Genomic DNA, 27,111 nt, shown 5'->3' with positions numbered 1-27,111 from the left:
GGCTGGAGAGCTTCTGATCATTAGCTGATCTGTTATGCAGCAGTGACTCAAATAAGGCTTTATGACAGCATGCTTGATTGACTGCCTTTTTGCATCTCTTAAGGTCATACCTCTAAGATTTTACTCATTCAACCTCAACTATTATTTCTCCATTATTTCTCGTCCTACCTGCTTCCAGCTTTGGTTTTTTTCCCTGGGAGGTGGGCGGGGGATAAAGTGTCTTCTGAAATTGTGACTAGGTCAGCCCATTTAAGAGCCTTTAACATGGTACTATTAAAAATGCCAGTTAAAGACCATACACACACATGCACATGCAATCTTATAGGAGCACCATGGTGGAACAGCCTCTCCACTGCTTTTGATTCTTCATACAGCCTAAGGTTGCAGTTGACAGCATTAGGTTTGCAAACTAATGAGCATACTTTAATAAGTGCATTCAGCCAGACAGAACAGCCGTGTGGACACGCCTCACTGTCTTTAGAAAAAATGGCTTACCCACTGACTGTATTCTCATTTTAATCTGACCATTGCTTTTAAAATACCGCTGACAGCAGTCTTCCCCAACATGGGGCCCATTAGATGCTTCGGACTACAACTCCCATCAGCCCCATCTGGCATGGCCAATAGTCAGGGGTTATGGGAGTTGTCATTCAAAACATCTGGAGGACACCATGGGCGGGAAGGCTGGTTTACAGAAACACATTCAAGTACCACCATCTATGCGGACTACCTGTGCTTATACGCTTCAAGACAAGTGAACCTCTAGACTAAGGGGGCTCCTGATAAGAGAAGAGACCACTGTGCTTCAAAGAGCGTTTCTTTGGAGAAACCATTTTCCAGATGAAATACTCCTATGCAAGAGAATAGAGTCCCCTACTTTGTGTTCAATGCAGTCAGAGCTGATGTAGCTTAGTGGCCAAGAGGTTGAGTGATGAATCAAGAAGCCCCCAGGTCAAATCCTGCCTCTCCTATCAGTCCAGAAAGTAATTTTAGACACACTCCTGCAGCAAAACAGGGATAATGCTATTATATTATTATAGCTTCCAAATCCCGGGAAGTACTACTTCCCCTCTACTCAGCATTCATTAGGCCTCATCTGGAGTACTGCGTCCAGTTCTGGGCACCACACTTTAAGAAGGATGCAGACAAGCTGGAGAGGGTTCAGAGGAGGGCAACAAAGATGATCAGAGGACTGGAAACAAAGCCCTATGAGGAGAGACTGAAAGAACTGGGCATGTTTAGCCTGGAGAAGAGAAGACTGAGAGGAGATATGATAGCACTCTTCAAGTACTTGAAAGTTGTCACAGAGAAGAAGGCCAGGATCTCTTCTTGATCATCCCACAGTACAGGACACGGAATAATGGGCTCAAGTGACAGGAAGCCAGATTCCGGCTGAACATCAGGAAAAACTTCCTGACTGTTAGAGCAATACGACAACGAAACCCATTACCTAGGGAGGTGGTGGGCTCTCCCACACTGGAGGCCTTCAAGACGAGGCTGGACAGCCATCTGTCAGGGATGCTCTGACTTGGATTCCTGCATTGAGCAGGGGGTTGGACTCGATGGCCTTGTAGGCCCCTTCCAACCCTACTATTCTATGATTCTACCTTACAGGCAAGTGCTGGAGCACTAAAGAATTGCTACATAAATGGACTTCAGCAGCAGCATCTTATTCTCTGTCCTCTCTCGTTCTATGCAAGCTATCTCCTTTTCGACCCCACTCTCTGAAGTCCACCCCTGCCTTTTCATAAGATCAAGTGAACCCTATGGTGTTCTGCTGTGAGCTCCGCAGTTTCTGCTGGCGGGAGGCTTTTGTAAGAGATTATTGTCAAACAAGAATCAAAATTCTTTTGAAATGCAGGAAGTTCTAAATAATAAAACTGGGTGAAATCCAACTAGTGTCCCTCCCCAGACAGAGTGCTTCCATCAGTGGAAAGGGAATGGGGGGAAGATTGGGGGGGACGCAGGGGGAGGGGGGAATCATTCCGCTGACGGACACCTTTGGCTGGGGGAGGGACACTAGTTGGATTCAATCCAATGTTTGGCCATACTCTAGCATTTTAATCCTTCTCAGGAGAACAGATGCACACTTCTTTCTGGCCCCCACTCCAAAGACTTGTAAGAAATTAGTATGTGCTAGTCTGATAATTCTTTGAGATCTTGCCCTATCAGGGCTTACTGCCTTTTAAAAGAGCTCTATTTTAAAAAATAACCAACAATTTACCACGAAGGTCCTAGTGGGGGACAATCAAAATGTTCATTTTCAATTTTGTAAAGCCCTTCCTTAAGCTACATTTATTTGTATTATGTACCAGTTAAAGGTCAAAACAAATTTAGCAGAGTGTACTCTAAATAAACTAACCTACTACAGATTTCATCTCTTATATAAATTCTCAAACAAAAACTGTGGGTATTGATCCCATCCTCTACACCTCCATTCCACCCCCTGAAAATGGTACAGCTTAGCATTATATTCTTGAAATGTTATCAAGTGTCAAGGCTTCAGAAATAGATAATATCTCAGCTGAAGCTTCCAAATGCTGGAATCACATATGAAGTAGAAGCATTGAGCCAAATTCCTAACATCTTGCTTCCCCCTTAAAAGTGATGCATTTTGTCCAGGAGGGTTCTCAAGCTCAAATATTAAAAACAGAAGATCTAAAAGCTTACTTCACCTGAGAAATATTTAGTGAAGTCAATAGGACCAGGCTGCCCCAATTTCTTGTGGATTAGTATTTTGCAGATAATAGCACTGTCTTGGCAAAGTAGTAATTTATTACTATAGCTCAGTTTTTCTCAGTGTTAACAAAAGTACTAGAAACTTCCCTTAATTTCTGCTGCTATGTTACACTATTAGCTAAGGACATTCTGCTATCATTTTTGAGAGCCGCCATGATTACAACTACAAAAAGATACCTTTTGGCACAGTCTATCTCCCGTTAAACTATTAAACTCACTTCTCCTACCCATCTTTTTTTGCTGACCTTAGACAAGCACTTCCCAATCACACTCTCATTTCATTTCACAGCTTCATGCTGTTATTGGGCTAATCTCGACCTGTTCAGCATCACAGGACAGCTTCAATATTTGAAAAGGATGTAATGAGTCTCTGCAGGCCTCTTAGGTCAGTCAGATGTTAACTGTTAAGGCAAAGCTAAAAGGATCTAGGTGCTATTTAAAAAAAAATCCCTTCAGATACAGAAATATGCTCTTCCGGGTTCTCAACATCATTATTGCTAAATTCTGTGATTTATGAACTTCTCTTTGTATTCCAAGAGATCAATCTCATATGTACCAATATGCTGGCGATTGGTTTTTCATATGTCCATGTATAGCCACCTGCCTTTAATCCAAACTATTTTTTAAGCTTAAGGAACTGATTGATTTTTAACTGTCCCCACGTGTTTCTAATCTGACATGAAAAACATGTGGTTTAGATCCTGATTTTCCTCTAATCAGACTTTTTGCTTGCATTTCAAACTGAACTGAAGAAACCCAAGTAAGGAGCTGCAAATGCCCCCACCCCCACCCCACAACATGCACACACAAAAATGCTGTTGAATAAGATGGCTGAAAATGTAATGTTTCCTGTCACATCTTGAAAAGAGTTTCTCACCAGCTGAAGCTCTGTGCACTCAAAGAAGGGACTGAATTCCAATTCACAGCACGAGCAGCCAGGTGAAAATGTTAGAATGAGTTTTTTCTAGGGTGCTTCCTTCACCTGAAAGATCTGGTCAAGTACAAACCAGTCGGGCAGTTCCATGGCTGGAATTCATCGCTTTGCAAGTAAAAAAAAAGGTGCAGGTTAATAGCAAGATTCCTCCACCATCTGTAGTCCCAAGATTTCCATAGCATTTGTCTCCTAGTGTGCTGCAGGAAAATAATTACTTATTGATGCTCAACTGGCCTTCAACTTCCCACATAAGGCTACTTTTATATTCCTTTCCCTCCCTAACATCTTAAGATGTATAAGGGATGGAGGGATTGGCTAAAGACAAAAGCATTAATGTTGGACCTATGTCTGATATGAAGTACTTAGGAAGCTCGCAAAAATAATCCAAATGTTCCATGTGAGACTTGTGCCACAAACACTTGCATCTGGTGATTTTTCTCCCTACTGCAAACCATGCAACTTAAAAAGCTAAGGAGGGAAACTTTGCAAAAAGTGGCTTATGACTGGGTGAACTGGAAGCAGCTATCTTGTCTATATTCAGTTGCCTGAAAGCCTTACTTATAGTTCTGCAAAGGCGACACATATACATAAAAACTTCACTACACCAAACACAGAGATCTTTGTAGTAAGGCAGGGGTCCCCAACCTTTTTGGGCTCACGGGCACATTTGGAAATTTGAGAACCTGCTATGGGAACCACCACAAAATACCTGCTCAATAGATCGCAGTTTTGGCATCTACCTGTTGCATGTATGGATCTTAAGATGTGCGTGTTATTCAGCAAAAACTTTTGTTTCAAGTCTACTGGACAATGCAATGTCTCCTCAATAAGGGATTGTCTCCTGGACAGGGAGAGCTTGGCCACAGTGTTCCAGGCACTAGTAACCTCAAGACTGGAGTACTGCAATGCACTCTGTATGGGGCTGCCCTTAAGGCTGTTCTGGAAGGTGGAGTTAGTGCAGAACGCAGCAGCACGGCTGTTGTCAGGAGCTGCCCCTATTCAGCATGCAACTCCTTTGCTGAGAGAACTGCACTGGCTGCCTATTCACTACCAGGAAAGGTTTAAGGTTCTGTTACTGGTATATAAAGCCCTAAGTAACTTGGGTCCAGAAGATCTGAGAGAGCGCCTGCTCCCTTACCAACCTACCCAATCACTAAGGTGAAGATCCTGCTGGTTTCCACATGGACCTATGGCCCGACTGGAGTCCACCTGGAGAAGAGCCCTCAGTGTTGTAGCTCCCATCCCATGGAACTCAGTGCCTTCAGAGGTCAGGCAGGTGCCGACACTGGGTTGTTTTCAGCGCATCCTGAAAACAGCTCTTTTCCAGGAAGCCTTCCTTGGTTAGCTAGCCTCAGTTTCATTGGCACTCTGTTTTTTAAAGAATAATCTTAATATCATGTTTCTTCTTTTTATCTTTTGTTCATTTTATCTCTTGTTGTTCACTGCTCTGGAATCTGTTTAGATGTGGAGTGGCATGCAAATGTTGTAAATAAATAGTCTAATTCGGCTAATTGCTGGCGGTACAATACAGCCACCGCTTCTTTTAAATATACGTTTTAGCAATGTCAAATGGTTTCTTCTTTTTGGGAGGAGCTTACTATACAGATAAATTTTGTACTGGAACAGCTTTTAATATTCATTGATGTACACACTCTTTTAAATTATTTATCTGCTTCATAGAACTTAACAAATGGTCAGCGTAAATGGATTCTCTGCGCCCTTTTGACAGCTAAGACTGATACTACAACACTGGAAGGGTAAACACTCACCTCCTATAATGCAAGACTGAGGACCTTACAACACTTTCAAAATGTGAATGGGTGGCATATAGGTACCACCTTCAAATGGATATTTATCGGGATATTTGGCCTGCTTTTGTTGACGCCTATGTATAATTGCTAGAAAGTTGTATGCATGTCATATGTATGCATTTCATATGTATTCATTGCTATAGTTGTATACAAATCCATGTATGGATTTTAAAAAACCCAGAAAATAATAAAAGTTTTGCAGGTACCCGCAGACATTACATTGGGGACCCCTTCACAGGCTCCATCAGAGGTGCCAGCGGGCACCCCTGTAGTAAGGGCCTAGGTACAGATTACATTAAATTTGACACTTACCCTAGAACAGGGGTGGCGCTCCAAATATTTTGGCCTACAATGCCCATCATTCCTCACAACTGGCTATGCTGGCTAGAACTGATTGAAATTGTAGGCCAAAGCATCTGGAAGGCCACAAATTGCCTGTTCCTGCCCTAAAGCTAGTCCAAAACATTAAAATAAATGGATCTATAAATTTCATAAATATGCCAAATAGTACAATTTTCTATACTAAGTTGTAAACGATGAATTTTGTGTTATTAATCCATTAAAGTTTAGGTTTTATAAGAAAGTAAGCGCTGCACATATTTCAATTTCCCCGCACATTTCCAAAAAAGAATTCAGACAAAAAAAGGGAAATGATTTTTCTCCACAGCCTCAAAGGTTCTGGAAATTTTACTAGGTTCTGTAGCCTCATAATTCTGGCCCCGTGGCCAACATATTCAAGCCACAGCTATATGTCTATATGGAGCGGCAGTTTAGTTAGAGGTCAGCAGTCTCATGACGTAGCATGTTGCATGAAGATGTGGTCCACCACCAGACCTTTAGGGTAAATGACTATAACAAGCAAATCTTTTGGCTTATTATTGAACAAAGGAAATATGGCTTGACTGTATAAATTAAAACAGCTCTTCATGAGTTGTTACAGAATTCTTAAGTGCAGCACTAGTTAAGACTCCTGCAACAGCAGGAGCCAGCATTCAGCTCTCAATGAAAAGCCAACATTTAAAGAATATACACTTGCACACACTCAAATTATACCAATTATAGAGTGGTCGAATTCTGGGGCCTCAGCCAACTCACCTAATTACTCATGAAGCCTGGGAAAGCCTGGGCTCATTTCAAGTCTACAGGAGACAGGATATACCTAAAATACCTAATCCCTGGAAGGTCACAAGGGTTAAAACTACTTAAGTACCAAATTTGGACTCACTTAAAAATTACTATTATTCCTGATTAGTAGTGCTGATACTGTGAGTGATTGCATAGATTACAGAAGAATTTTACCAACTAGGGTTAAGTAGGCCACAGACACATTATTTTTCATTTGATATAATAGATGTGCCCTTGAGCATGTTCTGCTATTTTACTCCCCAGAGATTTCAGAACTACTCAAAGCATACTTCCATTGCTGCTGCCAAGGGTATCATTATTTTACAGTTTCTTAAAATTAAATTGGATTTCCACAACATCTTCCAGAATGGACTCAAGTAACTTGAAGCAACTTGTACAGAGCAGAAACTCCACACGTATGGCCCCCTCGGCTATGAAGCTGTGGTCCATGGTGCTCCCACTCTGCATCAGATCAATGGATAAGAAAGGAAGATGGACAGACCAGTGTTCACTGACCCAAGCCAACAAGAACATCTACTTCCAGACTCTGTACATGCCACCACACTCCCTACAAAGCTTACCTTTCTCCAAACATGGAAATTAAAACTTGTTTTTAAAAATGCTAATGTATGAAGTAGACGAGAGAGATACCTAGATAAATAGATGTTGTGTGGATCGAAGATATAGGGGGAAGAATGTCACACAGAGTAGTCCCAGGAGACCAAGCAATATAAGACTTGAAAATACAAGCTGAAATACTCATAACTCACATAGTGTAAGTCCCAGAGTGAGAAACACTAGAAAAGACATAATATACACAAAGGATGCTCATGCTCCACACCTCCACCTTTCAAAACTATGAAACATTTTTAAAACTCTGAAAATAGAATGCAGTGGAATCCCAGTTATTCAGATATTATTTATCCCACATCTTAAACATTGCAGTTCCCTATAAAAATTTTCCTGTGCCTATAACACTCCCATTTTACCTGGTATCTCATTATCCCAGGCAGCTCAGAAGAGATCTTGTTTTACATCAAACTTTCACAACCTGGCACCTTCCTGATGTGCTGGACTACAGGGGACTGGAAACAAAGCCCTATGAAGAGAGACTGAAAGAACTGGACATGTTTAGCCTGGGGAAGAGGAGACTGAGGGGAGATATGATAGCACTCTTCAAGTACTTGAAAGGTTGTCACAGAAAAGGAGGCCAGGATCTCTTCTTGATCATCCTAGAGTGCAGGACACGGAATCATGGGCTCAAGTTACAGGAAGCCAGATTCCGGCTGAACATCAGGAAAAACGTCCTGACTGTCAGAGCAATACGACAATGGAACCAATTACCTGGGGAGGTGGTGGGCTCTCCCACACTGGAGGCCTTCAAGACGAGGCTGGACAGCCATCTGTCAGGGATGCTCTGACTTGGATTCCTGCATTGAGCAGGGGGTTGGACTCGATGGCCTTGTAGGCCCCTTCCAACCCTACTATTCTATGATTCTATGATTCCCACCATCCTCAACCATCATAGCCACTGGCTGCGAGGATGATGAAAGATGTAGTTCAACACATCTGGGGGCGGATACCAGGCTGGGAAAGGCTGTTTTACATCACAACTAGGGATGGGCAAACCTTTCCAGATTGTTTGAAAATAATTCTGATAGACTGGATGTCCACTGGGTATCATTCAGCTTGGTCATTATTCGAGAGTCCAGATTTCTAGATTATGTCTGCCAGTGTTTGCTTTTCCCTCTCTTACTGCTCTCCAGATTACTCTGCAAGGTGAGGGATAGTGGCAGCAGCAACCTAGTGTATCACTGAAAGATGGGCCAATGTCCTCAAATCCACATCAGTGCTCCAGCCACTAGCCTGATGCACTGCTTTCAGCAACAGTGTTAACCTCCATTGGCACACCAGGCCTCAGTGCAACCACAGTGAGACCCAATGTAGAGGGGTGCTTTTCTAAACCCAAATTGGAGTCTGTTAAGTACCCCAGGAGACCTCCCCACAAATCCATACGGGGAGGACTTTAAACAGTTATGGGTCAGTTACATTGCTTAGATAGCAAATGGCAAAAGAACTTCTTCAAATAAAATCTCGTATTAGTAGCTCTGTAGAAAGAAAAGTGTGACAGACATTTAAAAATATACAACATGCAATGAGACTATTGGGTATTATCTGCTATTCAGATCAAATACAGACAAATGAAATTAAGACATGTATGAATTTGTGACAGCTATAAAGCAGGGTGGACTGAAGCCTTACTGAACAAGAGAGAAAAGAGCATTATGCTTCTGTTTCTCCAAATAGTGCCAGATAGTGTTTAAAGTCTTTGAAACTTGGTATTTATTAAAAAAAATATAGCATGGGAGAGAAATGGAAGAGACAAATGTGCACACTACCCAGCCTACACCATGTTAATGGCTCAGGCTACCCAACTCAACACCACAGTACACATTCCATAGTGCAAAGCCACATCCATATGGTCATGTTTGCCTGGGATGGCGGATGTTGTGCTACATACATTCCGTAAGGCAGGGGGCCTCAACACTTTCTTTAGAGATGTAGATGGCCCTATCCCACCGCTCCCCTCAAAGCCTTAGCCTTCGCTTTTCAAGGGAATGCACTTATCTTAAGCTACAGTGCAGCTCTTGCCATCCAACCAAGGATGCATTGGAATCCCCTGGCCTGTCCTATCATTGTACTTTTGATATTTGTAATGACACAGAAAGATATGGCTAATATCAGCCATTATCCCAGAGTTGTCTTCTCTCCACCATTCATCCTCCCTGAACACCCTATAGGGCAAAACACATACTACCCTGGATATCCTTGCTGCAGTCAGACAAGGATACAACAATTTCTTTATACCAAGAGGTAATTTAAGTGGAAATTGAACCTGTAATCATATTAATACCATCACACTATACTCCACCTCACCCCTCTTGTGCCTCACACACACACGTATGTATGTATATACGTAAGACAGAGATTTTTTGATTTTCCTGTTTTATTTTTATTGTTTAGCTATTATAAAAACCAGTTAGTCTTAGACTAGCTGAGACCAGATTTTAGCTGTGAAAAATGGCTTGGTCAACTAATAGCAGGAGCATATTCTTAAGCAAATTTTCTATATTTTATGAGGAGCTGCTAATAAGACACATTAAAGTGTGTGTGTGTGTGTGTGTGTGTGTGTGTAATATAATTAAGTTACTTGTCGAAAACTACTTTTTCTCACAAGGCAAACGCAGGCCAATGAACGTGGAGAAACTCAGAAATTTATGAAAGAAATTAGCTTTGTAATATTAACAGACATGCAATTTAAATTTGGAAGTCAGGCTTGCAGTGGACTCTATCATGAATTAGCCATTGAGGTATCTTAAACTTCAGCATACGATCTGAGCAGGTTGCCCAGCTATCAGTAGCACACAATAATTCATACCATATTTCATCTCTAGTAGTTATGGAGATCAATAAGCGACACTGCAGTCTTTCACTAGCTTTAATACCCAGCCTTGCTGAAGTGCCAGTATACCCGTCAGCCCACAAATATTCTGCTTTCAGCAAAGCAGCCTATCACACCACTACTTTAGACCCAAACCTGGGAGACTTTAGAGTTATAGTTTTTTAACCATGCAGTCCAAAGCACTGCTCAACTTTTGCCCATCAAATCTAGCTCATGTCACACTGCTACAGACAGTGCATCATTCTAGGTGCATGGCAGTCAACATAAAAAGTTGATGGACCTCTTCATTTGATGCCATTTTTCACAGGAATCCCTAACATTTCATGATGCAGTGACATCATGCTGCAGCATACACTGGGCATGGCATAAACGTAGGGCTAGTCAGAACAACACAGTGCTCAATTAAGAACCCAGATTAGTAGATTTGGTAGGACTGGCTACAATTTCTCCAGATAATATGCATTAAGTTTCCCTGCTGGCTTGGGGCCTCAAGAGCTGCCACAGTTTGAATGTTTATGAACATTCCATGTCATTGCATAAAATACCCTAACTTCAGGTCCACACACAACATGGCAATTTTGAAAACAGGGCTAGAGGTATTATACAGTTTGTCATCGCTCTCATTTCTGTGAATGTATGCTAGTCAGTTTTATATGATTTTATTCTTTATGTCTGATTGACTAATAAAGGCTGCTTTGCACGTGGTAAATTTTATTATTACATTTATATTCTGCCCTTTTTCCTCTTGCAAGGAACCCAAGGCAGCTTACATGGTCCTCCTCCTTCCCGTTTTATCCTCACATCAAACCTGTGAGGTGGGTTAGGTTGGGAGTCAGTGACTGTCTCAAAGTCACCCAGTGAGCTTCATGGCCAAGTGGGGACTAGAACCTGGATTTCCTGAGTACCAGACTAACACTTTAACCACTACACCACACTAGCTCTTAATCACAGGATCACACTGGTATCCTGATCTTCCTCTGAGAAGCTCAGTAGGGCTATCCTATGTTATCCTCACAAGAACCGTGGAACTGGAACACAGGCTCATTCTTCCAACTTAAGCAGTCTGGGGCAAGAGGTTGCTTGCATATACCCTATATAGCTCAAACGTCCAAGATCGAAGTAAACGTGGATTCTAATATTATTGGGTTTCAACACCTCACTGGAGACAAAAGTGAAGTGAGATTCCAACCACAATGTTGGACAGGGACTATGAAGTAAATCAGATCGCATGTAAAAAAAAAAAAAAAGTTACTCTTTGAGAATTGATAGCCCCCCCGCCCCCGCACACACACGCCCTCCCGAGTTAAAAATACAAACTTACTCTCTCTCTTTTTCAGTCAGTTTATCGTTGATATTATCTTTGATTGCAGACCTGGAACCCTTGTGAATTATTGGATACCTGAGTGGCACTTGAAGGAAGAAGGAAATCATGGAGACCAAGTGAGCAGTGTAGCCCAGTGCAACAGCAATGCTGCCATCATCCTTTGCTGCAAAGGAGAACGAAGACACAGTTATGTGACCCAACTTAAATCTTAAGAGCAGCTCATCGCTGTGCTCTGAATTGGCTATTTCTTACTTTTGAAACCCTCCATCTCTCTAGTCTTTTTTAAGCTGGAGTGGAGCAATTAACAACAGAGAACAATTCAACTGATAGAATAAAATTGGGCTAAAAGATGAAGGGATAAAAATTCTCACATTCCATACCCTTCCTACCCGCCCATCCCTCAATTCCATGCCAGAGACCATCATACCCAGCCTTTCCCTATATCATGCTTTCCAACATATCTCTTGCCACGTGGAAGGAAGCTCTACCCATTCTCACCCTAAGCAACCACATCTGTACTCCTCCAAGAGGATCTCCCTCGGCTCACATATTTGGGAGTCCACCTCCCACCACCTCTCATCCTCACTGTTCTCCGACCCCTTCCCATTAGGACGCATAAGCTAACCATCTTGGCTCAGAGTTGTTCTCATCTTCCATGCATTTGGTTTTCATGTAAAGAAAAAACATTCTGAAGAAAGTTTTAAAACAAGGAAAAGCAGAACCTGTCTCACCCCTGACTTCCATGAATTGGTGCCAAGCTTTTAGTAAGAGGAGGAAGGAGATTCTAACTGGGCAAAATATGACTCCCCTTTTTAAAAAATCTTTGCTCTGAAGTCTGGCAGGGTGATGGTGGTCAGGAAGCAAAAACATGTACTTCATTATAGCAAAGTATTTTGGTGTCATGGATTAACCCCATCCTCTCCTGTTCAAATCTAACTTTCTGCAACCCGTCTGCTTTAACTTCCAAGAAATCAGATGAAAGCCACTTTCTCTCAGCACAGTCTGGCCATTTCATTTCCGCCTTTCAATTTTCAGCTGTGCAGTGGAAGAGCAAGCTTAACGCTATGTGACAAGTTTGCCATGAACAGTAATCGCATTATTGGTATTATGAAATAGTGACAGCCTAAGAAATGGGTAGTTAATGTTCTTCAGGTTTACAGAGATGACACAAGGGTAGAGATGTAAAATTTCTGGAAATTTTGAAGCCATGGAAAAACCCAGGTTTTCTCCTGTGTGTGCGTGGTTTTTTTTTAAACCGGAAATGTTGGGAAAAGGAACAGTACTTACTTTTAAAGCACTCTTTACAGAACTAAAGTCACTTTGTTGCTTTAGGACAGCCTTCCCCAACCTGGTGCCCTCCAGGTATTTTGGACTTCAGCTCCTATCAGCCTCAGGCAGGATGGCCAATCGTCAGAAATGTTGGCCACTGTAGTCCAAAACATCTGTAGGGGACCAGGTTGAGGAAGGCTGCTTTAGGAATGTAAAGCAGCCTTTATATTCCTAAAGTGATCTTGACAGACTGGCGCACTAGGCAGAAAACAACAGAATGACATTTAATAGGGATAAATGCCAAGTTCTGCACCTAGGAAAAAGAAACCAAATGCACAGTTACAAGATGGGGGATACGTGGCTCAACAACATTACAAGTGAGAAGGATCTTGGAATTGTTGTCGATCACAAGCTGAATATGAGCCAACAATGTGATGTGGCTGCAAAAAAGGCAAATGCTATTTTGGGCTGCATTAATAGAAGCATAGCTTCCAAATCCTGGGAAGTACTAGTTCCCCTCTACTCAGCACTGGTTAGGCCTCATCTGGAGTACTGTGTCCAGTTCTGGGCACCGCACTTCAAGAAGGATGCAGACAAGCTGGAGACGGTTCAGAGGAGGGCAACAAAGATGATCTGGGGACTGTAAACAAAGCCCTATGAAGAGAGACTGAAAGAACTGGGCATGTTTAGCCTGGAGAAGAGAAGACTAACGACACACAGGATAGCGCTCTTCAAGTACGTGAAAGGCTGTCACAGAGAGGAAGGCCAGCATCTCTTCTTGATCATCCCAGAATGCTGGACATGGAATAACGGGCTCAAGTTACAGGAGGCCAGATTCCGGCTGAACATCAGGAAAAACTTCCTGACTGTGAGAGCAATACGACAATGGAACCAATTACCTAGGGAATGTAGTGGGCTCTCCCACACTGGAGGCGTTCAAGATGAGGCTGGACAGCCATCAGTTGGGGTTGCTCTGACTTGGATTCCTGCAGTGAGCAGGGGGTTGGATTCGATGGTCTTGTAGGCCCCTTCCAACCCTACTATTCTATGATTCTAAGTTATATTATGTATAATATGGTTTGTTCATAAAATTATCATTATATTTGCAACTTTAAAAGCAAACTCAGCAAATTTGTAATTATTGTCTGAACAAACTATACTTTTAAAATTTAATATACAAAACATGATTAATTTTATGAGCAAATCAAGTTATAACATATTTTAGATTCCTAGTTTATGTCTGACCAGAGGGAACTTCAGCAAGCAATCTCTGAAACATCTGAATAATTCTAGAAGCCAGAAGAAGCAGGAAGAACCAGAGGCAGAGGAAGACAAGTCCAGAAACACAGGACTCATAGAACAAAACACAAACTGTTGAGAATACACATTTTCTTCCATATTATATGATGACTCTACCCATATGTTGCAAAATGGAGCATGGCTTGGAACACCCCAAAATGTCTATCAATAAAAGATACATTGCATCAATCATTTTAATAAGAAATGGAAGAAACAACTGTGCTGAGAATCTTACAAAGAGGATTAAGAAATATTGTCCCCCATAACTTCATTATCTCCAGACATTTTACATCTCTAGCCTTTCTATAAAAGCCTTCTTATTACATAGTCCTTAGAAATCATTTGGGGGGCAGTAAAGGCTTGGCAACAATATATAAATAACTTGTCTTAAATTCTAAAAGAAAATAATTCATAATCCAAAGCTGTTGAATTTTTCCAATTTTTCAGAAAAAAGCAAAGAAAGTCCTTGAAAAAAAATGGACCCCCCCCCCCCCCGAATTTTCCCAGTGTTTTCCCAGGCCTTCACATTTCTACACAAGGCGAACAGCAGGACAGGGATAGACATTTATTTACAAAGATTTTAAACAGGTACAAAAGATTTCTGCTATTTAGACAGCTGCATCTGCCTGCCCATTAGCATCTCACCTTCCTCAAGGCCAGTTCATAAAACTTATTTATGTGAAAACAGCATCACTTGATCATTTGGGAGACAGTTCTTGCTACTTGAGCATAGGACCTACCAAGGTATGGGCTGCCCAAAAGGTCAAGCAGTTAGACAACCGTTTAAAAAGGGACTGCTTGAACAAAGAATTCAAGGTGCTTCAGTGGCCGAAGTGAACAGATTATGAAATGAAATTTCCAAGAAAGCATTCTAGCTATGGGCTACATTCTCCCAACTCTCAGCTCCTGCTTTGACAAGCTATTGTTTAGTATTGTGTGTCATACTGTGTATCATAGACTTGGCTCACATATAAAGTTAACCCACGGTTTATTGAACTCATGGTTTATTGCCCTACCCAGGGTTTGTGTAGCAGACAATCAAATAAACCATTATTTGTTTTCTCAATCCCTGGGTTGTTTCTCTCCTCCTTCGCCAGCTCCCTCCCTGTATCCCAGATACCTTTGTGGTGCTGTAGTACTGGCACGTACAGCAGCTGAAGCAACCCATGAACAACCCATGGTTCTGGGTTCACACGTAATGGCAATCCAAGGTTTAAACAACCCAGAGTTCACAACCCAACAATAAACCATAGGTTCTCCTTCTGGGCTGTTCGTGGTTAACAAACTTTGATTTGTTAGTGCGACTGTGTTTGTACATCACAAGAACCCAGAATTCAACAACCCATGGGTTAAATAAACCATGGGTTAGCTGTAGGTGATAGTGTTGCATTGTTTATCATAGTTCAATATATAAATCCAAAATAATGATTTGGACATGACAAACTCCATAACCAACTCAGAATTCAGCCAGATACTGATACTATACTGTGGAAAGTAAAACTTATTTCTACATGATGAGGAAGAAAAGTAGTTTCATTATAATCATTCTTTTTTCTCTTGGGCCATAACTAAGAAAAAATATACCGACAGCTAGGCTAGTAAGAAATGTTGTGGACTAATAACATTTGGTGGAGTTGCAAAAATAGGCTAATTATCACAATGAATATTATTTTATTTATTATTGTTATTCTTTTTCTTTAAAAGTGAATATTCATGAAAACTGTTAGGGAACATCTGCTTGAAAACTTTCATCAGAAACCTCAGCATTTTCTTCAACTGATTTTGGTGTGTGGGTTACTCCATTGGCATGTTTGCACAGCGCAATTAGATAGCAAAACGAGCAGGTAAATGCCCAATTACCTTGAAAGTCTTCAGAATTGGGCAACTTGACTCCACAAATAAAATAATCCTTTTGATCATTCTGTGGATTTAATAGCAGAAAGTGAGGTTGGATCAGAGCCATTTGAGAATAAAAACCCCAGTTGTAAACAACAGACTCAAGAATTTAACACGTAATGGAAGAAGGCAGGTCTTTGACTGTGTGTTATGCATGTTCAGGGGGAAAGCTAGTCAGAAAAAAAAAAAATCAAAACCCATGTTACACTGTTACATTCCTGATTCTGACAGCAGACTGCCCCTCTGCATTTTGCCAGCTGTCTTCGCTGCTTCTACAGATGACTCTACAATTACTCCTCTTGCCTAAAGGTATTCTGTGGGAAGGGTTAACACCCTTGCTTCTGAGGATGCAGGGCAGCCAAGAATTACTTGACTCCTTTCTCCGGCCCCTATTGTCTCAGCAAAATGAATACAGAAAGAATCTTTTAGGGGGCACAGACTCAATGAAACGATAGATGGATACCCGCAAACAAACTGGGATGACTATTACATCATGCCCTGCCCATGACAGAAGACTAAACCAGATAAAACCTTGGGTCTATTGATCCTAGAGTTCAGTACCCAGTACTGTCTACTCCTCAACACCTCAGGCAGTGGTCTTTCCCAGCCCTGTTAGCCAAGATCCTTTTAACTGGTGAAGCTGGAAATCAAACCTGAAGTATTATGCATGCAGAGCACATGCTCTAACACAGAACATCAGGCTCCTATCAACCGTGAAGAACCTCTGGCCCATGGAGGTTCGACATCTGGCCCACTGAGTCTCCTTGGGGTCCTCCGGGGGCGGGGATTGGCCTCCGAGTCCCACCCCCTGGAGGAATCTATGCTGTTATCTATGACTTCAGACTGGAGGTAAACAGCAGGGATGTGGGCAGGCGCTGGGGTGCTCAGCTGGCGCCGGGAAGAGTGGCTTCCCACTGGCCAGCTGAGTGAATTCCTGTGGCCACAGACTCAGGCAGCGCTGAGTGGAGCAGCCATTCTTCCTGGGGCCAGCCAAAACCCCCACCCCCCACCAGCTTTCTGTTTTGTTCTTAAATATTAATTTGACATTCAGTATAAGTAACTTCCAGACTTTTCCCAAATGTAAATCATATCCTGACTAAAGCTCCTGAAGCTGGTATGACTAGAGAATCTGAAACTCACCAAATCAATAGGGTAAATATAGGAGAGCTCTGAAAGTAATTGCCTGCATCTGATAGTCAGCTGTGCATTGGTCTTCAAGAACTGCTCTCTGGGGAAGACAGAAACTAAAACAGTCAATTACCCAATGATGACTGCCTGAACGAACTGTTAACACCCATTATTCCCAGAAATTTCTTCCCACATGAAAGCAATAGAAGTTGAAATTATTTTTAATGGGGACAATACTGCTAGAATACAATGCACTGTACACATGGCTAAAAGGAATAGCTAATCTTAATAAAGCATAGACATTCCATATAATACAATCACATCATGATTAGACTAAAAGTAACATTGGCCATTTTTGCCAGGAACTCCCCCATCCAAATCAAAGCCCCCTTGCTTTTTGTCAGCTTTTTCTTAGAAGAAAGAAGGCAAAAGGACTAAGTGCTTCTGAAGACTCACTCAACTTAGGGGGCTCTGGGTTGAATGAGATTGCGGCGGTGGCAACCACTTAGACCAGAGAGTCACCTCTGGTCCACTAGGCCTGGGAGGTCCTCTGACTGAGGAGGCCGAGGACAGCAACATCTGGATTCTTTCTGCAATTTGCCTGCAGGGAACTAGCTCACAGAGAAAAGAACTGGCTCATCTGTCCATGAACCCAGGACAGATGCCTGAGAGAAAAAGTCTGGGTCAGTGACAGCAGCAATCCCTGGGTTCCTCTGCCACTTCCATGAGAATTCATAGAATCATAGAATAGTAGGGTTGGAAGGGTGGCTGGGGTATGTGAGCAAGACTGATCGAAAAACGAAGGAATAGTGAACCTGCCATCTCACCTGCCCCACTCCCTCCATTCACCATTAATCATGGATTCCCACTTTTTAATTCATAACAATGTCTAGTCCTTGGTACCTTACTAGTGCCATCTACTAGTGCCAATTAGAATCCTTCAGGGCCAGCTCCAAGTTCGTAGGGATCCTGGACAAAGCGTCCTCTCATGAGCTACCTCCTCAATTCATGGGCGCTGAAGGGCTTACCTGGCTGTGGTGGTGGCACTTCTGGGCAGCCATATGTAGCTACCCTTTACATTTCCCACAGTGCCTCAGAGTGACACCAGATCAGGGCCACTATGGGAAATCAAAAGGTTGGCTTAATCCAGCCCTCTGGCACTGCTTGGAATGCTGGGCCAGGACAAACTTCAGCAGTGGGCCCTAGCAGCTGCCCAAGGATGCCAGGTGCTGACACTGGCCCTGGAACTCTCCCTGAGCCGGTAAGCATACAATGAAAGGGTAAACAAGTCACCCTTTCACCCCTCCAACTAACCTGACTTGGCTACGTTAGGAAAACAAAAAGATTGAAACCGCTTTTACCTCTTAGCAGTGCATTCTTTTCTCAACTCTTGCAGGGGTTCTTTGTCCAGTAGGAGCTTCTGATATTCTTCTTCAAAAATATTTCCTACCAAAGACATTTTAGGAAGAACACATTTGTGACTATTCTTCATGCCATCACAACACTAGGTAGTATACAATGTTGTTGCAACGCTGGCATTCATGATATTGCCCTAGCACACCCCAACGCTGGTGCAACGTCATTAGTGCTGTCCAGGCAAAGGCCACTGCTTTTCCCTCTGCCTAGCAGGGGCTAATGGTGCTATGCTAGCATTGGTTTATACTAGTACTGTGACAGCACTGGATACTGCCTACTATTTTGGGAGTATTTACTAAGGAAGCAGCACTATGAAGGATAATTTCAAAGCACTCCTTATAGTTCCGTATCTCACAACTGTCAAAGAGGGTTACAAGTGGGAAAAGGAATTTGCAGAATACACAAATACGTAGTTGATCAAGGATCTGATCCCAAGACTCCCCAGTTCTACTTATGCACCACACAGGCTTTTGCTGCTTCTTGAAGAATCCCTCATCATTGCACTATTGTTGCAGGATATGCTGTGCTTTTGGACTTTGTCCTCCTTCAGAGCTCATAAACCAACAGAAGACTTTAGGGAAGGTAAGATCGGAGTACTTTAAGGTTCTAGGGTATCAAACTGGGAACTCGCTGCACTGCCAGAGGAGGTAGCCACTGGCCTGCTCTCCATTGTGTGGCAGCTCTACCACTGGAGAGGGCCAGAGGCTGGTACTGCAGCTACTAATTTAGCAAGCATCCAATCAAAGAAGGGGCCAGTAGGGATCCAACTGGTCCTGCAAACCTGCTGACCCTAGCCCAGCTGCTGACTCAGTAATTCATTGCTCAGGAACTTACTGAGCTGCTTTTGGACTGCTCATCCTTCCACGACCAGCTGCTTGCCTGGTACGGGAAGAGTGCTGCCATTCACACTCACCTTTGTCAAGTAGCACACTTTGTTCCTTATGTAATAAGGCCACCTCTCGGCCCAGGGCTTTTTTCTGCCTCTCTAGCTCATTCCGAAGCACCAAAATCTTCAGCTGTAAACACTCACTCTCTTTTTTCTATCAAAAAGAAATTAGTAAAAGGACTGCTCAGTAGATACATGGACACTTCTGGTTGAAGTAATGCACTGAACACAATAGCACAGCCTTAGAAACGCTGAGGGTTGTGCAAGCAATTTGTTAAAAGGTCACAGTAAATTCATCATGAGTAGAGTACTGACGCAGCACCATGCAAAACCAGAGTCAACTTGACTTGCACTACAACATACCATGGCTTGGGAGCGGCAGAAACTCCTGCAGTGCATTATCATCAAGGATAGTCTCAATAAGCGCTTTACAGAACCACACAGGGAGGTTCTCGATATACTTCTCCTGTCTGTCCAAAGTCATGTGTGTCTCGTGGGAATTCAGGAGCATCCTTGTGGCTGTGCTCAGAGACTCTGGAACTCCTTTTTGAGGGAGGCCTGTCTCACCCCTTTTTGATGTCATTGTCCCAGCAGGTAAAAACCATTTTATTCAAACAGGCTCTGCATTTTAATTTACATCTTAATGTTTGTAACTGGCTGTTGTTGTTTGATTAAATAGTTTATTAGGAATTCCACATGGAAAGGCAGGATATAAATTTAACACGTAAATAAGAATAATGCTGTCACTGAAAGGGCTACTCTGGCAGCCTCAGTGAGATGAGCCAAATCACAGGGCGCCCCCCCAAAAGAACTCAGTGCACCAAATGCTGAAGTCGTTGCTCTGCCCACAGCTAAAATTTAGGAACTCCCATCGTGACACCAGCTATCTTTATTCATTCTTTATTTATATTTTTAGTTCGCCCAACAGACGCTCTCTTTAATGACAAACATTCACGGACAGAGTTTGAGATCTCTTGCTTTAATTTTGCTTCTTTGCTTGCTTTGCAACACCTGCAGCTACATTTTCATCCAGTAAAGACCAGGCAAAGAACAGTGCTTCGCAGTTCATGAATCTCTTCCGAAATAAAGCTATCAACATTTTCCCCCCGCTTTGCTCGACATATTCCCAGTTCCCCCTCCAAGCAGCTCACAAGCTAACTGAAGGTGATGGGATTTGCTTTACCTTGAAGGTTACAGTGAGCATTGTGAACAGTTCTTTAAAGTGGTAACATGAAATGCAGCATATTACATTATTTGTACATTTGACTTAAGAGCTTATGGGAGAATATGAATATCTATCTATGTTCTATTTCTAACTTGTATGTGAACTCCGTGGAGAAAACTTGGGTATTGCCTCAACACGTGGCACTGGTGCTGAGGGAAGAAAATTAGTTCATTGCTGAAAGAGGCATGCAATGGTACAGTAATCCTCTGGATAAAGAGATAGTGGAACAACTCCTGATGTTTCTCATCCTTTACAGCCAGCTTTATGGAGGACCTCAATTTTCCATTTCATGTCAAGCCTGTCAAACCTGGAGGACTTCACTGGAATAAAATGTATGATTCCTCACTCGGGACCCAACATAACATCATGAAGAGAATGAGACACAAGGAGATTGGCTTTTTTAATTATTGATACGAGGTACCAGACGACTGCCAGGCTGCACCAATATAAATTTCCAAATTAAGTCACTAGCTATACTGGTCTCAGTTTTAAACCAGGCTCAGCCTTTTGACATTAGTTGGTGCCAATTCTTTGCTTTGTTCCAAGTCCATTAAAAATTGAGCCTAAGTTGATAATTAAAATGTTTGTCTCTGTGCCCAAGAAATCATTACATGCATGTTGCTCATCCTCAAAAGGTTGGAGCGTCAGAGAGCTCAACTATTACACTCAGCCCGAACAATTACAAGGTTCACCACACTTTCCACTGGTAGCTCATTAATCCCAATCTGTAAGAGTTTGTTTTTCCTGGCAGAAATTTTTTGCTCATTCACTACAGAGCCAATGTTGAAGCTTTATAACTGCAGAGCATTAGGAGACCTATTAATTCATTTTTTCCTTCTCAGCAATTTAGGTTTAATCCAATACATCAAGATGTTAGACTTTCCAGATAAATATTTCCATTTAATAATAAAAAGGAGCTTGCGTTACACACAAGAGTGACAGTGTTTGAGCAAGTCCATATAGCTGCAATTACATAAAGACATCAAATATTCTCTGCTACATGTGAAACCTGTCATACCAGATCAAACACTCCCAGCAATGAGGGAAAAGTTGAGGATAACATAATTTATCATGTATTTTCTTCCTCCCAAATTCCCTCCATAGATCAAGCTGTGTTTAAAAAAAATGCCCCGAGTTGCTGTGCAAAGTTTTGGAAACCAGTTTCAGTGTCTTTGTTTTCCATAACCAACATTACTCATCACCTTTCCTTTCCTATTTCCAACTTCTGATATATTCCTGAATGTCTGGAGTTACAACTTTGGGGTTACAACTTTGTAACTTTGCATATTTGCCTGATAAAGCCAGGAATCTCAAATTCTCTCATATTATGCCTCCCCAAGTGTTAACCAAGGCAAAACAAAAAGCAAGTTGGCACCAAATGTTTTATCAGGGGCCACATGGCCGAAGGGTCTATAATGGTGGATCTGCCCACCAAATCATTTCCTAAAGAAGCCTCCACACGCCCCATAATGTATCCTCATGACGTTTGTGCAAGTGAGACAAACAAAAAACAACCCCGAAACCTACCAGTTCGTTGCTTGTCGATGTAAGCCTCAGTTTCTCTTCAATCTCCCTTCCTATTTTCTGAACAGTTACCTGAGTCTGTTTAATTGCACACTGGGCCCGGTGCAGCCTGCAAACAAACACATACAAAGAAATTCAACATCCTTCATAAATAACTCTACACAGCACTGAACACACTGGAAACTACTTTCTACTGAGAACTGGTGGGGCAGAGTGGCTAAGAGACTGAGGTACACATCAGAAGGTCCCAGGCTTGAATCTCACCTCTGCTATGAGCTCACATGGAGGCCTTAGGTAAGCTGTTCCCTCTCAGACACTCCCCCAGCCCCAATCAGGAATGTGTGGATAATAATGCTGACCTCCTTAGGAGGTGGCTGTTAGACTGACAAGATAATGTACACAAAGAACTTTGAACACTCCAAAGTGCTATAAAATGTTAAACATTGCTACTACTACTTTTTTGGGGGAGGGGGGAGATAGTGGATCCATCCATCGTTATCACAACTAACCATGGAAGGCTTTGAGGTTAGTTCTGTCTCCTCATTTGGTTACAACCATTTCTGCTAGCAATCATCCCGGCAAAATCCTGTGGCACAGCATTCCACAGGCTAATTTACACATTAGGTGGACCAAGTCTTAACATCTGGATTCCTGCACTCAGGAGGGGGTTGGGCTTGATAGCCTAAATGGCGCCTTCCAACTCTATGATTCTATATACAACTGATTCATGACCATAATTAAATACCTATCATCAACCATTTGGTGGCTGTGACAGTTAGATGGACCCGCCTAACAGGCGGCGGTGCAAACAATATCTTTATTAGCTAGGGAAACTCCCCATTCTCAGGACCTCTGGCTGTGGTTAACTTCAGTTCTTGACTAAGGGAAGCAGCAAAGGCAACCACACAACAATTTAACACACTGCCACTTTCCAAATGGGCCATGTGTCAAAAAGCTGTAAAGAATTTTGCCCATTCCCTAACCCCAAACCATTTGATGCAACACATAAGTTCCTTCTACTGGACAGATCTCCCCTCAAGGGTGAGACCCACACACAAGCTCTAAATCTGGGACGCCTAATCCTGGAGCTGTAATTCAAATCACATTCCTTACGCCACACAGTAGTGTCATGCCCTGCAGTTAAAGCACAGGAAAGCAAGTGTAAATTAGCAGAGGGTGATTTATGATGGCCTGAGCACACTTGGTCCTTTAAGGAAATGGGATTTTCAAACACCACCAATCCAAGAATGTAGCATTTTAGAGGCATTAGAATTACATCCTGACTGACATATTTGAGGTTGGGAAGGCATTTTCCCAGGGGTCAGTCTGGCAGGTGACCCTGCAGGGCGCCCTTGGCCTTCCCATACAGCACAGCTCATTTGCTTGATCCATTGAGCCAGGTTGTTATTTATCATATATAATAGTGCTTTAACTATGCAACGCGCTTTAGCAACCTCAGTTCATTTATCCTCAGCAACCTGGGAGGCAAGTCAATATCATTCCCATTTTACACATGGGGAACTGAGAGAGACAGAGATTCGCCCAAGGTAACTCAACAATTCACAGCTGAGCTGAAATCTGAACCCCAGTCTCCCAGGTCTGAGCCCAAAGCTCTACACACAGGACAACCTTGAAATTTCCATCAAGCTTGTTCTTCCTCCTACAGACAGCTGTGGCATGGTGCCCTTTTCCCTCTGGCTCTTTCCTCACATCAGCCTATAAAAATCCAGATGTGAATTGTTCTGGAAATGGATTTGACCATGGCACTTCCTGCAAAGAGTGCAGTGGCTGGACTAAAATCTAGAGACTTATCCCTTCCAGCTCAACCATGGTAGAACCCATCAATTATACACCAAGCAACCCACTTTGTCTTGCCAATGTTAGCAACAGACACTCCAATACCATATTAACTGAAGCAATTATTTCTCCTCTCAGCTGGTTTTTGTCAGAATAATCCAGTGGTTTAAGACAAGTGTTCCACCTCAAGCAACAGGCAAGAGTTCTATGTATACTTGATAGCCTGAAGTACTTTCAGACTCTGGAGCTGTACAAGCAAAGTCTTGTTGGTCTAAGACCTGGTTATCCAGAATCTGAGAACTTAGAACCCGTAGTGGCACAAAGAACGCTGCCCTTAGATTTAAAGAACAGGACTAACCAAAAAGTAACTATGACCTACCACTGCAAGAGAGGTACTGTCCACATATGTCTACATAAGAACCTATCAGACCAAAGGCCCATCTAGTCTTTAATATTGTGAACTGCTGAGAGATTTTATTATATTCAGTGGTATATAAATGCCACAAATAAATAAATAGTCCAGCATCCCATTCCCACAGCGGCCAACCAGATGCCCCAATGGGAAACCCACAAGCAGGACATGAAGGCAAGAGTACACTCATGCTTGTGTTCCCCAGCAACCAGTATTCAGAGCCATTGCTCCTCTGATACTGGAGGCAATATATAGTTATCATGACTAGTAGCCACTTAAAGCTCTTTCCTCCATGGGTTTGTCTAATCCTACCTGGATGATGATCGCCTGGCGTCAGTATCAGCTACTATGACCATATTATGCTAATGGCTCCCAGTTCAAAGTGCTGATTTTAACCTATACAGCCCTTTACAGCCTTTTTCTTTTTCAGAAAGAAGGAAGCCTGTTCAGTAGCATGCACCTTACACATCCCGGGCGGGGGGAGACACAGAGAGGGAGGGGGGCATACAAAGTGAATTAATATTAAACCTGAGTTGGAAGACTACAGCCTAACTCTAAATTCCACACACACCCCATCTCAATATTCACTGGGTGGCCTTGATATGATGCATTCTCCCTGCTATTAAGGGAAGAACAAAAGCTTCCCTAGTACAGTTGCTCTGAAATGTAAGAGATGAGAGCAGGAAAACACTACAGTATATTTAGTGCTATGTAAATATATATTTAGCTCCTGTAGATGTTATTTTCTGCAGACTGCCTCAGAATAATCTACATACCATTCTTGCTGCACAATGTAGTCACCTGAAATGCTTTTGCTTTCAATAAGGCTTTTAAAAGTCCCTACAGATGTGCAATTGCATTTCTAAAGTCAGCCTTCCTTACATTTAGCTGTCAATCACAACAATATTATTCTCCCCTTACCTATAAATACTGAGCTCAGCTAGCATTTTGAAGCCAAGATTTCCTGAAACCTATTTGTGTGCAGATTAAAGCTGTGTTGCCAACTCCAACACAGTAATTCTACTTGCATCTTACCCAAGACGTTCAAGGTCTGGTAGCATTAGATGTTAAAAGGACTGTCCCCTGCAACCTAGACCCATAATCTGATACCTTTGCAATGCACAAAACTGCAACAAGGTCTGTTTTATTCAATCAGTCAGTAATCCTATGACTAAGCTGAGGTAAGCTGGAAATGAGCAAGAAGATGGAGGTTGGGGAGGGTCCTAGAACAATCTGGACTTCCTCCTTCATTGAAAACAAGGGCTGCTGGATCAAGACAACTCCACAGAGACTCAGGTATTCTTGACTATCAGCCCTTACAGCAGTGATGGGGAATGTGTGGCCTTCCAGATGTTGGACTGCAACTCCCATCATCCCTCACCATTGGCTATGCTGACTAGGGCTGAGGAGAGTTGCAGTCAAACAACATATGGAGGGCCACACGTCTCCCACCCCTGCCTTACAGGGTATCTCAAATGTGTTAGGATGAAGGGATCCAGTGGTTTACCTAACTACTGATGGATACCTCTGAAAAGATGTGTAGTTCCTGCATACAAGCTAAACATCGCTCCACAACAGCAAACTGCCTCCACAAACCAAGAGGCACCCAGACAGATTCCTCTCTTTGGCTCATGGGAGGAGAACACAAGTACAAAAGTGGCAGAACCTAAATCAGGGGCTGGCAACCTGGCACTCGTTTTGGACTACAACTCCCATCAACCCCAGCCAGCATGGCCAATGGTCAGGTATTATGGGAATTGTAGTTCAAAACCTCTGGACAGCACGAGGTTGCCTGCCCCTTGCCTACATTCATTGCAGCATAGCACCATGAACCTGTTCAAACCAGCCTGATGCTACAAGGCAGCACTCAACAAGTTCTGCAAAAAGATTTTCTGTATTATGGACACTCCTAACATGTTCCATAATTGCGGTCCATGAAACATATCCTTTCAGGGGCAGATTGTATGTCTGCCCCCTTTTACTATGGTTATTCCACTAGAGAGTTGCATAATTGCTTTTTTCCTCACCAAACATGCATTCCTAAAAGCTTTAAATAATTATTTCCCTGCATTCTGCTTTGTATTTAATGTGAACCAATTTTTAAGACTTTAGTGTTCAAAGATTTGAAGACACTCCCCAAAATCTGACTTTAGTTTGTAAAGTGCTTTTTGAGGAAGTGCTCAGCTCAAGCTCCAAGCGCGGGATGAACACTTGTTGAACAGATGCAGAAAGCAGGTGAAACTTGCATCGAAACCTTTGGGTTTCCTGTGGTAAATGCCCCTCCAAGGCCCACTGGTGGTCATCTGGCCATTTCAGATTTGTATGCATTTACCCAACTTTTAGTAAAACACTCACATCCTGTCGTGTTTGGCGAAGTTTCCATGTGGTTTGCCAATATGTTTCCAGCAGGAAGACTAAAAATAAAATGCCTTGTTCCAGATGCAGCTAAAGCAGACCAAAGGAAGCCTTGTCAATAGAGACCCATAAAATAAATTACATAAGAATGTTACAGTTTGTGCCCAGAAATATCATGCTGTCTCAGTGCCAATATCGATTTTGTTTATTGAAAGATTGTTATCCTGCTTTTTCAGTGTTCTCAAAGCAGCCACCATCTATAGGACTTCCGTCTCAATATACTCATTCCCAAGTACCTGGATCCCCAATTCCCTTGGGTGGTCCACTGCACTTTCTTTCTATAAACATCCAGTCATCTAAGGGCCCCACTTCAATAACACGTAGAGTTAAATGAAGTTAAATTTGAAGTTCCATGCCTCTCCAAGCATGGAGAAAGGGACTTAGCTGGCACCGTGCTCCTCCCAGCACCAGCCAGGCCCCTGGCTTCGCAGGGCACAAAGTGACTTGG

At 42.6% G+C, this 27,111-nt stretch overlaps 1 protein-coding gene across 1 annotated transcript in view; it reads right to left on the bottom strand.

Moving 5' to 3' along the window:
* The window catches only part of UVRAG (UV radiation resistance associated), a 110,829-nt gene that overhangs the window by 39,048 nt on the left and 44,670 nt on the right, over positions 1 to 27,111 (bottom strand). The window contains exons 7-12 of the mRNA XM_084842432.1: positions 22,043 to 22,148; positions 19,318 to 19,444; positions 18,350 to 18,434; positions 17,001 to 17,088; positions 15,825 to 15,885; positions 11,394 to 11,559 (exon numbers count right to left, since the gene is read on the bottom strand). Of these exons, the coding sequence (XP_084698558.1) occupies positions 11,394 to 11,559; positions 15,825 to 15,885; positions 17,001 to 17,088; positions 18,350 to 18,434; positions 19,318 to 19,444; positions 22,043 to 22,148 (633 nt within the window). The remainder of the gene's footprint in view (positions 1 to 11,393; positions 11,560 to 15,824; positions 15,886 to 17,000; positions 17,089 to 18,349; positions 18,435 to 19,317; positions 19,445 to 22,042; positions 22,149 to 27,111) is intronic.

This window comes from Heloderma suspectum, chromosome 3 (genome assembly GCF_057233095.1).
Source record: "Heloderma suspectum isolate Gila_16-S chromosome 3, 16-S_ref, whole genome shotgun sequence".
NCBI lineage: Eukaryota > Metazoa > Chordata > Lepidosauria > Squamata > Helodermatidae > Heloderma > Heloderma suspectum.
This window is presented reverse-complemented; position numbering and strand designations above follow the sequence as displayed.